Source organism: Gopherus flavomarginatus, chromosome 1 (genome assembly GCF_025201925.1).
Source record: "Gopherus flavomarginatus isolate rGopFla2 chromosome 1, rGopFla2.mat.asm, whole genome shotgun sequence".
Lineage (NCBI taxonomy): Eukaryota > Metazoa > Chordata > Testudines > Testudinidae > Gopherus > Gopherus flavomarginatus.
In genome coordinates, this window is record NC_066617.1 from 26,253,534 (window position 1) to 26,269,671 (window position 16,138).

General features: G+C 38.3%; 1 protein-coding gene across 2 annotated transcripts in view; it reads right to left on the minus strand.

Annotated features, from left to right (window-relative positions):
• PTPN12 (protein tyrosine phosphatase non-receptor type 12) overlaps window positions 1–16,138 on the minus strand; it is a 169,837-nt gene that overhangs the window by 21,570 nt on the left and 132,129 nt on the right. The window contains exons 13-14 of one of the 2 annotated variants that reach the window (XM_050936860.1): window positions 9,342–10,300; window positions 1,009–1,086 (exon numbers count right to left, since the gene is read on the minus strand). In XM_050936860.1, coding sequence (XP_050792817.1) covers window positions 1,009–1,086; window positions 9,342–10,300 — 1,037 coding nt within the window. Of the gene's footprint in view, window positions 1–1,008; window positions 1,087–2,997; window positions 4,602–9,341; window positions 10,301–16,138 lie in introns of those variants that run through there. The other variant, XM_050936861.1, reaches the window with a different exon arrangement.

Sequence of the window (16,138 nt, forward strand, 5' to 3'; positions counted from 1 at the left end):
CCTTTTTCTTAATACCTGATTGATTTTTCCTTGTTTTTAGATTAAAGGGGATTGGATCTGGACTCACCAGGGATTGGTGGGAGAAAGGAGGGGGGATGGTTAATTTCTCCTTGTTTTAAGATCCAAGGGATTGGATCTGGACTCACCAGGGAATTGGTGAAGGAGCCTCTCAAGGCTACCCAGGGAGGGGAAGGTTTTGGAGGGAAAGGGAGTGATCCAGACACTAAAAATTCTGGATGGTGGCAGCGATACCAGATCTAAGCTAGTAATTAAGCTTAGAAGTGTCCATGCAGGTCCCCACATCTGTACCCTAAAGTTCAGAGTGGGGAAGGAACCTTGACACCAGCTGATTTGAAGGACCATCTATCAGCTAAGAAGAGAGTAGTACAGCATACACCAGCCACACTCCCTCCCTAACCCCTGCGTTGGAGGTTACAAGCATACTGAAGAAGGAGACAAGTAAATCTTTAGTGGAGAGGGGGAAATACAGCCACACTTCTATCTCTGCACCAGTCTCTTCAAACTATCCTTAACATAGTGTTACAAGCTTTTAATATACTGTATTTTAAGAACATATCCTTTTTTCAGGAAATGTTGACAAACCATAAACTCAATTTTTATCAGCACTCCCACCAGCTGTATCCAGGTGCATGTATTAATGTATTACTATGCTAAATGGATGTAGGTATAGAGAGCATACCAATCAAGTTTGCAGATGACACAAAGCTGGGAGAGGGGGTGCCCATACTTTGGAGGATAGAGCTAAAATTCAGAGGGATCTCGATAACTTGGAGAACTGGGCTATAGACAACCAAATGAAATTCAACAGAAACAAATGTAAGGTGCTACACTTAGCGGGGGAAAATGCATGGGTGGGGAAACTGGCTTGATATCTTTTTAATTCTTTAAAACAAACAAAAAGCAGCAGCACCCAGAACTACTGTATTGGACTGGTATTCAGAATTATTTTATTCCCCAAACCTGTTAAACATAACAGAAGAGACTCACTCTGTTCACTTGCTAATACAAATGATTCTGGTGTTCTTTCTGGTAGTGGGGGAGAGGAGTCTTCACTCACATCAGCATCTAAAATCAAATGTATTACTGTAGTTAGACAAACTGAGAATGACGTAGCTTTGTTTAAACAAACAGAATTTTTAACAACACTTAATAGGTCAATTTTTACAAGACCACAGTATAAGGCATTGTATAAAGAAAAGTTTAAAACCAAATACAGATGCAACAACAGGTTTACACAGCAAATGAAACCATTTCCTCTATCATTCTCATATTTTAAGCGTGCAAACTCTTTGGGGAAAGGGCAGTGTCTCTGTATTGTTCAGTAATTGATTTGCTGACACTGTCAGTGAACTAAATATCAGATGAAAAACTACTTTCTGTTCAGATGCCTAATGTTCTTCAATTTGTACTTGGAGGGGGAAGAGTATCTCCTTAGTGGTGTTTGAGAAGTTTTTCGTAATAAGCTCAAAACAGTAATACAAGTAAAGGAAAAAAAAAAAAAAAAAAACTTACTCTGTTTAGAGCAATGAAGCAAAAACAATGTTTTGTGCTACCCACTCTGAATTTAAAGAGAATTAGGATGTCTCAGTACTGGAGAGCTCTGCAATTGCTTCTTGAACCTTGAGGGTTATGTCAGTGCCAATAGCAATCGTCCAGTGTATCCACAGTAGCCATTTAGTTTTACTTACAGTTCTGCCTTGTGATAAATGAAGGGGAAGGGGGCAGCTCCCTTTTATGGGCACCCAGCCAGCCAGTTAGCTACAAAATCCCTGTTAGTAGCTGTTCTCTACTTGCTTTACCTGCAAAGAGTTAAAAAGCCCATAGGTAAAAGGGAGGGAGTGGGCACCTGACCGAAGAGCCAATGGGAGGGCTAGAACTTTTTAAAATTGGGAAAAAAAAATTCCTTTGTGTCTGTCTGTTCTCTGGAGAGAGGAGACACAGAGCAGCAATGCTGTAAGAAGCTTTAAACCAGTTATGAAAAATCATCAAATCATACCTAGGAATTACTTATCTGAACCCCAGATAAGCAAGTACATCAAGGAATGTCTAGGAAAACGTGATTAGGTTTCTCTCTTATTTCTTTATGGCTTGTGGACGACTCTGTGCTAACCCCAAAATGCTTTTGTTTTGCTTGTAACCATGAAGCTGGACCTCAAGAAAACTATACTTGATGCTTAATTATTATATTTGCTCTTTTAAAATCTAGCAATAGCCTAAGTTCCAAATGTATTTTCTTTTTGTTTTTAATAAAATTTACCTTTAAGAACAGGATTGGGTTTGTGTGCCCTAAGGTTTGTGCATGTTTAATTAGCTGGTGGCAACAGCTGATTTCCTTTGTTATCTTTCTCAGCAATTCCCCAGGGATGGGGGAGGGAGTGTAAGGGCTCACAGGTACCCACAGGGAGGAATTCTCATGTGTGCCTTCCTGAGTCCGAAGGTTTTTTTGTTTTTTGGGCGCACTTGGGTGGTGGCAGCGTCTACCCACCCAAGGTCAGAGAGAAGCTGTAATCTTGGGAGTTTAATACAAGCCTGGAGTGGCCAGTATTAATTTTTAGAATCCTTGTGGGCCCCCCGCCTTCTGCACTCAAAGTGCCAGAGTGGGGAATCAGCCTTGACATGCCTCATGTCTATACACAGCACACTAATCAACCTTTGTAGGCACACTGCCTCTCAAGTTTCTAAGCCCACAATTTCAGGTTTCCTGAAACAATGGCTTGCTAGAGATTTGAAAAATGTTTCTGCAAGCCCATGGAAATTATGAGAGAAGAGGGGTCAAAATCTCAACTCCTTTAGAAACATAACCATTCATATCCATGGCCTGTTTGCAAAACGGAAACAAAACAAGACAATTTTCTACTGGAGGTAAGAGAAGACTGCTATTTGTTATTAAATATTGTTTTCTTTGCCGGTGGTGGGTTTAACTTTATGCAACAGCTGTTGCTGATCCCATTTTGTAAATGTGTATGATTTTGATTAAAGATATTATATAAAATGAGGTAGTCTGGTGTCCAGTGAGATTTAATGATACTATGAAGGATAAAATTTCATTAAGCAGAATAATTTAACAGATATACTGAAAACCATCTTTATTTAACAACACATACAGGCCAGCTGAAGTAATCAATGCAAAACGCATAATAAAACAAACAGTTTGTAACTAGATACTGTAGGGACAGGAATTGCATCTTCTGTGGATTCTCATTGTCTTTTTCTTGGTTCTGATGAGGGGTAGAGTTGCATAGGAATGCCCAGGAAGAAGTAGGTAAGAATGGACAGTCCAGTATGTAGTGTTCATGTCTAATGGCATTGTACTGAAGAGCTGGAACAGAATGCACGTGCAGGGAATCAGAGGGTAACAAACTGCAATTTGCCTCTTGCTCTGCATTTCCCGTGAAGAGCTCCCTGTGGTACTCTTTTTCCAGTAGGCTCATTTCCCTGTCACAATAGATGTATTCCATTATGGCTTCTCTGTCCTCTTCCCTGAATGTACACAAAAAAGGTTGACTGTCCTCAAACTTCTATATCTTGTCCTCCACCTCAAATTCTGTTGCTGTATATTTTCACACCCCTATGATGGTCACCATTTCATCTCTTGCTCTGCTTTAGCAGAAGACAAGTCAAGCATATGCTCCTTGTGGTGCTGCCTGTTCACTATCTTGGTGTAACTAACGTTTCCAAATTGTGGCCTAGTGGTTTCTAAACCAAAAAATAAGGAGAGAGAGTCAACAGGCATATTAATGTATTGATCACCCTTGAAGTATCAAGGAGTGTCATAAAGTAGCATTCATTTCCCTTTTAAATTCAAAGTCTAAAGATAATCTAAAGATAATCTGTAAAAGATTTATTTTAGAAAACTGAATATGAGCCCTTTTTGCTTCATTATGATTTAGAAAACTTTCGCGTTCGTATGTTTACCTGTTGCCTTTGAAATATCAGGAATACGAATTTATGTCTTTCCCAGTTTTGATGGAAGATTTACTGGATATTTCCAGAGAACATATAGTCAGCTCTCACATCTTAACAGAAAGTTAGGGCATGTTGAATTTTTAACAAAGGTTTCCTTTTTCCAAAATGTTAGCGACAGAACAAAAAGTGGCTACAAATACCTTCCTCTTTTCATTGTTAAGCTTTTACTCTAAGCTCTTATGACATTAATTTCAGAGGAGTAAATTAACAGCAATATATCTTGTTTAGAGGAACTTTCATCTCCCAAGTCCTCATTCAAAACTTGCTCATCAGCTTGTGTCCAGAAAGAGACACTGCAAAGAGATCTTTCAGCACCCAGAACAGTTCTGGATAAGCCTTTATCCACATCAGTTCTGGATTTGGACCCATATGTCCTTTCCACCTTTCCTTGTTCCTCAACAGCACATTGACAGCTTTTTTGATGCTGTCCAAAATGAACTCAGACTATAGATGATGATGTGCTGAGAATATTATCAAGGCGTCATAAATAGGTGTCTTCCATGCTGCTGTGGTGCAACTGTCAACATTCCAGGCCTTGTTGCACTGGACCTTCAGATCCTCTATCTTCTCCCAGAATTAATGATACTTTGTTTGGTAAGACATTTGGAACCCAGCTGTAAAACATGATATTATGAATCAGTTCAGCTGGGAATAATCTGCTGGTTGCTCCAGGTTCTCATGAACACCGAAACACTTCCAAACCAGCTGGATGCACATTTAAATGATGGTTTCTTCTGATATACTACAAAAGTGGCCTGATAACTCAAGAGATTGTGAAAACACATGTATTGACATCCCAAGCATGTGCAATCCAATTTGAATGGGTGAAAGGCTTCTACCAAATTTGACCCTTGTACAATACAGAAGCACCTAAACAACGATCACTGCACTGTAATGCACACTAATTGCACTGTTGCAGCTGTTATGCCAGTACTGTTCTCTACCCTGGTGATGCAATGGCGGAGATGAACAGATGTCACAATTAACTCAAACGACATCCACAAAGTCCATGAGCACTGGTGCACTGTTGAAAGTCTGGCATGTGGACTTGCTGGCATGCCTGTAACAGTGGTTAGCATGCCAAATTTTTCTAGTATGGACAAGAAAAGTTCACACATGTATATGGTCTCTTCTTTAGGGCTTTTAACTAAATTATTAGCACTTTCATCTCAAAGTATTTTACAACCAAGTAAGCGTCACAAATAGCTTTCGTGCGGTTTGCACAGGGTGGCTGGCCTCTTAAATGAAGTGGGTCCAGCTTCTCTGGAGACTAAGAAGTGCACCCAGTTGGGAGTCTAATGAAGGGGCAGCTGGCACCTGATTGGGAATATAATTAGAGAGAAGACAAGACAGGCAAGCTTGAAAAGGACTGGGGAAGGACTCTACGAAAGGAAAAACTGCACGATAGCGCCTTAGAATCTAGGCCCAGAGAGGGCAGGAATAAACTATCTAGCTATGAAGAACAGCAAATCCTATCAGACAGAAGACAGTAGCAGAGGAGTAGCAGAAAGACTTCAGGAAGCGGTATGTCTGGGAAGGGAATAAACTGGGACGAACTGCAAGCAGCAGCACAAAATCTTAAGAGGAAGGTACAAAGTCTGAAGAATCTGGTATACAGGCTGAGACTGAGAAAAATAAAACCCTAATGAAAAAGCTGTTTGAAACATAAGTGTCTGCATGATAATCTTTAAATGACAACATGGTGCATAGTCCTAGTGTGACATTGTGGATGATGACTCCTGTTCACCTATACATGGTTGTGTTTAATGGAGAGTCCCACGAAATACAAAGAAACCCATCAGTTTAGGGGTGGTGCTCCGCTGAGGCCTGCTCCATTTGAATCTTTTGTCAGAAAGGCCTAACTGCTACTGCAGCACTGAACATCTTTATCATACAACCAAAGCATAAAGCCTAAACAGCCATTCAAGGGCATTAAACACGATTTATAATCCTCATTTTAAGATCAGCCCTTGAATGTTTTTGCACCAGCATAGTCTCTTATACAACACAAATGGTTACCAGGAAGAACTGCATTTGACTATTAGTTGGGGATTGGTCCTGCTTTGAGCAGGGGGTTGGACTAGATGACCTCCTGAGGTCCCTTCCAACGCTGATATTCTGCGATTAAACATGGTTCAATCAGCATAATACGAGGGAGACAGGTGAACCCACAATGACCAGGCAGCACATATATGACAAACTAGAATCTACCACAGTTTAAAAACCTTAAAGGGGGAGAGTCCTCTGCCTAAAATGTTTTATCAAGTCTTCTAGAAACCATTGTTCAGACTTCATTTTTAAGTTCTTTCACACAAACTTCTGATGAAGCATTTCCATTGATCAAGCCTCTGGGTGCTGTGTTCTTCTTAGTCTATCATCACCTTTATACCACACCTTGCATTCCCATCTTATTTACTTTTATGTCCTCACAGTATCCATGCCAGGAGAACATGGCTAACATGTTCAGATATGAGGAGATAGATTTGATGATCATCATATCTTGGGACTGACAGTAGCAAAATTGACAAAGCAACAGCCCTGGGTGAGAGCACCAGAAGTCTGAGTAGAAATACATTGAAAATAAACAGTTTAATATGAATTTACCTGTTTTTTACTAGTCTCAAGAAAGACCATTTTGGCAGATATGCTAAATAGGGGATGGAAACAAAGGGTATTTGCTTTTTGGTACGTGTCTGATGATTTTAAAAAACCTTAAAATAGGAATTAGCTACTTTTAACCCTTAGACTACGTGCAAGCTAGAGTTCTGCTTGTAAAAAGAATTTAATTCTGAAGTACCTGTAAAAATAGTGTTTTTTTAGATTTGTCAAAAGGTAGTATTCTTTTGAATATGTGTTGTATTTCTGACAGAAGCATAACCTAGGAAAAAATATGAAAACTTTCAAATCGCTTCTCTGAAGCGGTAGCAAGGCATCACCTTTGTTTAAGAAAGTTGACTTCAACATCTCATATCACTGAACATCTTCCCCTCATTTTGGGCCATTCAAGATGGTCACACACACACACACTTCTTATAATTACCTTAACTTTAAAAAGGCATCAACTAAGAATGGACACTCTGGGTCAGATCAATAGTCCATCTAACTCAGTATCCTGCATTCCAACAGTGGCTGGGGCAGATGCTTCAGAGGGAATGACCAAAACAGGGCAATTACTGAGTGAGCCATCCCTGTCATCAATTCCCAGCTTCTGGCAGTCAGAGGCGTAGACACACCCAGAGCATGGGGACAGCTCTCTGACTACCTTGGTAATAGCTATTCATGGACCTATCCTCTGAACTTTTCTAATTCTTTTTTTAACCAAGTTATGCTTTTGGTCTTCACAACACTTTCTGGCAAGAGTTACACAGGTTGAGTGTGTTGTGTGAGAAAGTACTTCGTTTTAAACCTGCTGCCTATTAATTTCATTGTGTTATGTGAAGGTGTCATAAACAGATAGCTAAGGGTTAATGTCTCTTTCACCTGAAGCACCTGACCAGAGGACCAATCAGGAAACCGGATTTTTTCAACTCTGGGTGGAGGGAAGTTTGTGTCTGAGTCTTTGTTGTCTGTCTGCCTGCTTTCTCTGAGCTTTGGAGAAGTAGTTTCTGCTTTCTAATCTTCTGTTTCTAAGTGTAAGGACAAAGAGATCAGATAGTAAGTTATATGGTTTCTTTTCTTTGGTATTTGCATGAATATAAGTGCTGGAGTGCTTTGATTTGTATTCTTTTTGAATAAGGCTGTTTATTCAATATTCTTTTAAGCAATTAACCCTGTATTTTGTCACCTTAATACAGAGAGACCATTTGTATGTATTTTTCTTTCTTTTAAGACCTGTTGGAGTTTTTCTTTACTTCAGGGAAATTGAGTCTGTACTCACCAGGGAATTGGTGGGAGGAAGAAATCAGGGGGAGATCTGTGTGTGTTGGATTTGCTAGCCTGATTTTGCATTCCCTCTGGGTGAAGAGGAAAGTGCTTTTGTTTCCAGGACTGGGAACGGAGAGGGGGAGTCACTCTGTTTGGATTCACAGAGCTTGTGTCTGTGTATCTCTCCAGGAGCACCTGGGGGGGGGGGGGGAGGGAAAAAGGATTATTTCCCTTTGTTGTGAGACTCAAGGGATTTGGGTCTTGGGGTCCCCAGGGAAGGTTTTTCAGGGGGACCAGAGTGCCCCAAAACATTCTAATTTTTTGGGTGGTGGCAGCAAGTACCAGGTCCAAGCTGGTAACTAAGCTTGGAGGTTTTCATGCTAACCCCCATATTTTGGACGCTAAGGTCCAAATCTGGGACTAGAGTTATGACAGAAGGGATAAGTAACACTCCCTTTTTCACTTTCTTCACACCATTCATGATTTTATAAACTATATTACATCACCACTTAGTTGTTTCTTTTCTAAAATGAACAGTCCTGTCTTTTTAATCTCTCCTCATATAGAAGCTGTTCCATACTCCTTAATATTTTTGTTTCCCGTCTCTGTACTCCCCCCCTCAATATACATATATTTTTTTGGGATGGGGCAACCAGAACTGCATGCAGTACTCAAGTTGTGCGTGTACCATTGATTTATATAGTGGCATGATGATTTTCTGTCTGATCTATTGCTTCCCTAATGATTCCTAACATTTTGTTAGCTTTTGGACTGTTGCTGCACATTAGTGTTTGATGTCACCTGCTCAATTATGTGTAACGTCTTTCTTTTGAATGGAGCTGGGGTGTAAGCCTGTCTTCCTCACCCCATTCTGATGCAGCGAACTACAAAAACCATAGAGCCCAACAGTTGTATTAGATATGCATCATCTGTTCACAGTGTAACACATTTCTCAAAGAGTGATAAAGCAAAGATTACAGTTTTTCACAAATATATTTTAACCAATGGTGATAGCAGCCAGATAAATTACTCAGAAAGGTGTATTGCTGTTATGTTTTCTACTGTGAGTGTAGTTAGGCAAACTAATTGTATACTCAACATTTAACAGGCTGTGATATTTGTTAAGCACACAAAAAATTTACACTAATTTCCAAGTAGCCAAAGTGGTGGAACGAAGGGGCAACCTAACTTCAGATGAGAAGAATGAGACTGTTGAAAAGGTAGAAACAGGCTATTCATGGAGTAAATGTTTCTCAATACAGCACTTGAGACAGTTTATCAAGGTTTCTAGTAATACAACAGGGTTAACTCACAGGAGAAAAGAAGATTGGGAAACTAAATTAGATTGTTGCAGAAGCAGCCATACTGTCAATTTAAAGTTTAAGATTTATAATTAAATATTTCTTTGCAATACTGTCTAAAAATTATGAAATATTTTCCCACTCTACAGATTAAATGTGACAAATATAGCTGAAATACAAAAAACCTACCTTTTTCCTCTTCAAAATGTCTTATGCTTGGAACATCTTGTCTAGCAATGGACATTGATAATACTTTTCTAGAAGAAATGTTTTCAGTACTAGTGGAAGCAGAAACTGTGGCACTTGCGGTTGAAATATTAGACATACTTTTGGTCATGGCTCCATCAACGTTCCTCTCATCTGTGTCAGAATCATCGGAATGAAGAGGATTAGTAAAACAGAGGGGTGCTCTAACTAAAAGCATACTGCTCTGATGATCAACTGTTTCACTGGAAGAGCATTCCACTTGAGATGTGGGGTTTGGTACCAGAGAGGCTGTTTTAATACCATGACTTAAGACATCTGAAGACATATCCTCAGACGCGGATGCAGGCAGTGCATTTTCAGGCCTGTGTAGTGACCACATGGCATGCCCCTTCTCTTTGAGAAGCAGACGGTCGGGTCTTGGTGGAGCATCAGAATCCTTCTGGCTCTTCAGCCCTTCCAGTGAAGCTACTAAGCCTTTGTTTTCCATACTAGAGTTTTGAAAAGAGTCTACAAGTGAATCCCCTGAACTATGATCCAGTGGCTTAGAGTTCTTATCCATTACACAAGATGAAACAGACTTCATTTTAATTGCATGTCCTCGGTTCAAAAGAGTATTCCCATCAAAGCTTCGTGGTCCCTCCTGAAGAGGTACCTTCTTAATTTCAAAACTTAAGTTACGCTCAAGCTTTTTCTCCACACGTTCATTGGGTTCATTTTTCCCTGAATGTTCTGTTGATTTATTATAGTTTTCATTGAGGTCTGTTGAATGGTCTGATGAAACTATGTGCAAAACTGGCTTTGGATGGTATCTGTCATTGTCCTGCCACACAGTAGTGACTGTCGGATAAGCTGAAGGAGGAGATGGTGTTAAGATGGGTGGTACTGGGTGAGGCTCTGGAGGCTGCAAGATTTCTTCCTTAACATCTCCTTCTACAAGACAACTGCAAAAAAATATTTATGTAAATTCTCTGTATTTCAGCAATATCACATCTGATATTATAGTTCAAAAAAATTCTGAAACATCCAACATACATTAATCTTAAAGTCTGGGCAACACTTCTACTGCTTGCCAAAAATGGTTGTATAATATGGCTGACAGAGCAGATATGAACCAAGCACAACAGTATAAATGGCAAGGAAATAGTTGATAAGTCTTCCAAAGTATAACTTGGAAAAAAGATTCTTGATAATGCCACAAATACAACTTTTAAGGCCAGATCTTACAAATCTTAACCCATAAAAATAACTTCAAAGCAGATTTTCCCCTCGCTTTCCTCCCCACAGCTGACTCTACAGAGAATTTGTAGGACGGTCAGACCTTAAGAACATAAGAATGGCCATACTGGGTCAGACCAAAGGCCTATCTAGCCCAGTATCCTGTCTTCCAACAATGGCCAATGCCAGGTGCTTCAGAGAGGATGAACAGAACAGGGAATCATCAAGTGATCCATTCCCAGCTTCTGGCAAATAGAGGCTAAGGGACATCATACCGGCCCATCCTAGCTAATAGCCATTGTGGCGATACTCCCTGAAAGATTTTGAGGAAAAAAAACAATTGGATTCATAGGAGCATAAAGCACCCTCTAAAAACACTGCTTTTAGTGAAGCTAGGAAAAATTCCCTATATTTAAACAAAAATAGAAATATTTGGAAAGATATCTTAAGATACAGACTCTTTTTGGTACTCAATCTCTCTCAACTTCTAGCTCAGTTTGTTGCCCTCCTCCTCCCCAAATAAAAGTTTTAGATATTTAGAGACATTTTAAACAAAAACATATTTTCTCCATAGATTTAATGATGGCAGTATTGTGAATATAGATTCAGTTTTTGTTACTCTGAAGGTTAGTTTATACACCAACATGTTGATGGCATAGCTTCAGTGAGTTACATACAGTATATAAGAACAGATTCATCTATTGGAGTATCTGATTTGTTGACAAGGAATTTCAATATTACCTTTTTTGGGAGAGAAAAGCAACGGATAAGGTCAAAGACACCTCTGCAAATTTTTTTTTAGTGAAATTTGTAGAGTGGATTTTGACACGAGTTTACAATTTATACTATTTATAGTAAGGTCTGGTAGAAAGTTTGCAGTTTTTGAGAAAGGGAGACATATTTTAGGTAGGAGTGTATAAGATATACAAAATAGATATCTAATAAAATTTACTGTAAGGTGAAACTGAAGTAACAGGTCTTCCTGATAAAATAATTAAAATGACTCAAGATTTGTTTAAAAAGTCTACGCACAGGAATTGCTTGTTATATAGAGGCAGTTTTTCTTCAGAGCCATTAAAATTGGGGGTAACGGGTGGGGTGGGGGTCTTTTCCACTATGAGAATAAGAATCAAATTTCCCCTACAGTAAAATTAAGAAAAATGCATTAAGACACTTTCATTCAGCAGATGGTATTACAATGGAAAATGGCTCAAGCACAGGATTATATGCAAGAACAATTATGTAGTTTACACAATTAATTGCCCTTGTGATGTCATATCTTTTTGAAAGGGGGGAGAAGGGGAGCAATTTTACCCAGAAGGGTGAACTCAAACCTGTGGGTAAGGCTTTTAAAGAGTATGAGACATCTGTTATCTAGGCTTCATGCCAAATTCCATAAGAAACATGAGGACATTTTGATGCAAGAAAAAAAATTGGAATTTTGACAGACTTTGAATACTGTTTTTCTACATAAGTGAATCCAAATAATGGAATTACAATGTTTTTTGGCCGTACAGCTGGGTTCACTATACATGAATTTAACTTATATCTAGTAATATCCCTTCTAGCTGGTTAAAAATAGCTTGGCAAAAAATCTCTTGCAGACATCTCATTGTGATTCAGAGAAGTGTGGTTAACTGGAGCCATTCTTTAGAAAAATGTTGTTCAGCTCTCAGAGTGTAAACCAGAGACGTGCTGAGCACCTGCAACATCCATTGATTCTGCAAAATGGATGATCAACACCTCTAAGGAACAGGTTCCTATTGTCTTCTTAAGTAATATGCCATTGCTTTAAGATGTTATAGTTTGTCAAACAGTAGTAACATAGCTATGTGAATTCCAATATTGGGTATGTAATATATTTGAATAATTTCTTTGTTTACATCCTCAGGAAGACTTTGCCTAAAATGTCAATGTGATACGCCTGTCACTTTTACAGGAAGGCTGCACCACTCTTGAATATTACGTAAATGAATTTCTGAAACATTCAACAAGCCACTAAAGAACAAGGTTTTAAAATTAGACTCTAATATGCTGTTTCGTGTTCTGAAGACTGTCTACTTGTCCCTGGATTTATAGATGAAGTTTATCTAAAAACAATGAAATATTATTTCAGATTATGACACCTTTCAAAAACAAAAACAGGTGAGACAGTGAACCAAAAGAGCACAAGAAAAACTCCTTATGACTTAGGTCTTCTCCTTCCAGCAGAGTAGGTGAGACATTTCCAGGATACTAAAAACTGCTTAGTTATCTTCGTAACTTGAATAAAGGTTGAGAAAAGTTTTATGTAGCAACACAGATTTCACAGAAAAAAATACTTGTCACAGTAAGCCCTGGACAGAAAAGATTTTACATCTTAATCACCTTATTACTCCTCATAGCATTTAAATGAAATTCAATGTAAAGATGTACTACATTTTCATAATAATTACACAGCTTTCATTATAAAATCTGAATATGCCCTGATTTGGAAGTTAACAGTTTGTTACTTTTTAAAAATAATTTTAACGCAAGCTAATTTATTTTATAGTGCCCTAAAGGATACTGAGTGTTTCAGAGAAGGAAGATAATCTACACCCAACAAAGATTACAATCTAAAATGTATAAACACAATAAGTGAGATGACAAACAATAGGAAGAGGATGGGTAATGCAAATAGGGAAAAGCATTTCTATAGTACACCTACCCTCCAACCATGCGCCAAAGGATTAATAAAATAGACAATTTAAATTTTAAATCACTCTGTGCTTAGTGGAAAATTGCAACTGTATTAAAAAAGGGGAAAAATGCAGTTTGGATTTAAATGAGAACTGGCTAGTGTCCAAATGAAAAATTCTCAATCCATAGTTACTCTGTTTAACACACGGTGGAGTTTTCTCATCAAATAAGAGAGAGGGATGTTAAGGTCATGGAATGCAGCTGCTATGATCAACCGAAAATAGATACTGAGCTCTGCATTCTTCTGGATAATTAAAATAGGAACATTAAACTCTACGTTAAGTGGGCTGAAGCCAGACACCATATTCTACTTTATTTAAGCATCAGATCTTATTCAGTCATAAGGGAGAAACGCTACAATTTGCTCAACTTGTCAGAAACTGAATTATAGGTTATAACATATACCCATGCATCAGAAATGATCAAAAATAGCCCACTGGTGATTTTCTAGTAAAAAATAGTTAAATGAAAAACATTTTTAAAATCATCACTAACAAATTTAAACCAATGGCTGCTAACAGGGCTATTAGCAGCCAACAGATTATTGAACTGTTTTTAATTTTAGCCTAACTGAATATGTATTAAAAGGTTCTTTAGAGTTTGAAATGTGGCAGAGGAATTACTTGCCGTTACAGCATGCAGCCTCATTCACAGTAAGTGGCAATTTGACTTGTATCATCAACATTCTAATCTCTTCTCTCCCAAATAAAGAACTATAGAAATAGAAATGAAATCAGGACGACGTAGAACTATTGTCTCATGTTCCCTTTACCACCAATTTCCTTCTCTCACGCCTTCTATTTTCCCATTTTCAGCACTGCCTTACCTTTGTATGTTTGTGAAGTATTTTGGCTGTAATCAGTTTCATCATTTAAATGTTGGGTCTAAAGGATACTTTCAGTTTGAAAAAAAGTTACCATTTTTCACCCTACTGAACACCAATTCCCATTATCCTTTTCCTTTACAGGTGTCTTAGCTTTGTTCACTAGAGAATCAAGTAATTAGATAAGAGAGCTTCAAGGACTTGGCTCACTGAAAGGTACTTGTGTAATTAAAACACCCCCTCTGGATCCTAAAGAACCAGCACATTATTGCTGGAGTTGAAGTAATTGAGTTCTACTGTATGGAAATAAGTCTAAATTGCAAATTAATCAAAGCTCTGGCTTTGCATTTAACACTAGGAATAGTCCAAAGTACTCAGATAAAAAAAAATCAGGTGTGGCAATTGTATCAACAGGCACTAATATTGTAACACTAGAGTGAGATTTACTGAGGCAGTTAGCATGAGCACTAGTTACAGAACTTCCAGACTCAATGGCTCCCAGAATTAACTATACTGTGTTGTTGCCAGATGAAATCGGGACAGTATGAGATGTTCTTATTCACAAGTTAGTGGCAGTACTCAGAATTTTTTTTTTAATATTTAACATTTTGCTAATATCAAGTTCAAACACAATCTACTCAAAGATTGTGTTCAATAAGGAATTATTTGTTCATATTATAGAAAAATTTAAAATGTTTTGTACTGTGTTATCGTAAGCTGTTATAATTCCAAAACCATTAAAGAATGTTACTGGAAGATTCTTTTGGGAAGTAAAACAAGCTGAAAAGTGTACTTAAGACATCCTTTTCATGTGATTAAAAATTAAAAATGTCAAGAAACAAGAATTTACTAGAATTCTTTGAGGGGGTCAACAAACATGTGGACAAGGGGGATCCAGTGGATATAGTGTATTTAGATTTTCAGAAAGCCTTCAGACAATGTCCCTCACCAAAGGCTCTTAAGCAAAGTAAGCTGTCATGTGATAAGAGGGAAGGTTCTCTCATGGACTGGTAACTGGTTAAAAGATACGAAACAAAGGGTAGGAATAAATGATCAGTTCTCAGACTGGAGAGAGGTAAATAGTGGTGTCCCTCAGGGGTCTGTACTGGGTCCAGTCCTATTCAACATATTCATAAATGATCTGGAAAAAGGAGTAAACAGTGAGGTGGCAAAATCTGCAGACGATACAAAACTACTCAAGTTACTTAAGTCCCAGGCAGACTGGGAAGAGCTACAAAAGGATCTCTCAAAATTAGGTAACTGGGCAACAAAATGGCAGATGAAATTCAATATTGATAAATGCAAAGTAATGCACATTGGAAAATATAATCCCAACTATACACATAAAATAAGGGGGTCTAAATTGACTTTATCACTCAAGAAACATGTTGGAGTCATTGTGGACAGTTCTCTGATAACATCCACTCAATGTGCAGCGACAGTCAAAAAAAACAGAACGTTGGTAATCATTAAGAAAGGGATAGATAATAAGACAAAAAATATATTTCCTCTATATAAATCCATGGTACGGCCACATCTTGAATACTGTGTGGAGATGTGGTTGCCCCTTCTCAAAGAAGATACATTGGACTTGAAAAAGGTTCAAAAATGGGCAACAAAAATGATTAGGGGTATGGAATGGCTGCTGTATGAGGAGACATAAGACTGGGACTTTTCAACTTGGAAAAGAGACAGCTAAGGGGGGCTATGATAGAGGTCTATAAAATCATGACTGGTGTGGCAAAAATAAATAAGGAAGTGTTATTTACTCCATCTCATAACACAAGAACTAGGGGCCAGCAAATGAAATTAATAGGTAGTAGGTTTAAAACAAACTCAAGGAATTATTTGTGAAGGCCAAGACTGTAACAGGGTTCAAAAAAGAACTAGATAAATTCATGGAGGATAGGTTCATCAATGGCTATTAGCCAGGATGGGCAGGTATGGTGTCCCCTAGCCTCTGTTTGCCAGAAGCTGGGAATGGATCACTTGATTACCTGTTCTGCTCATTCCCTCGGGG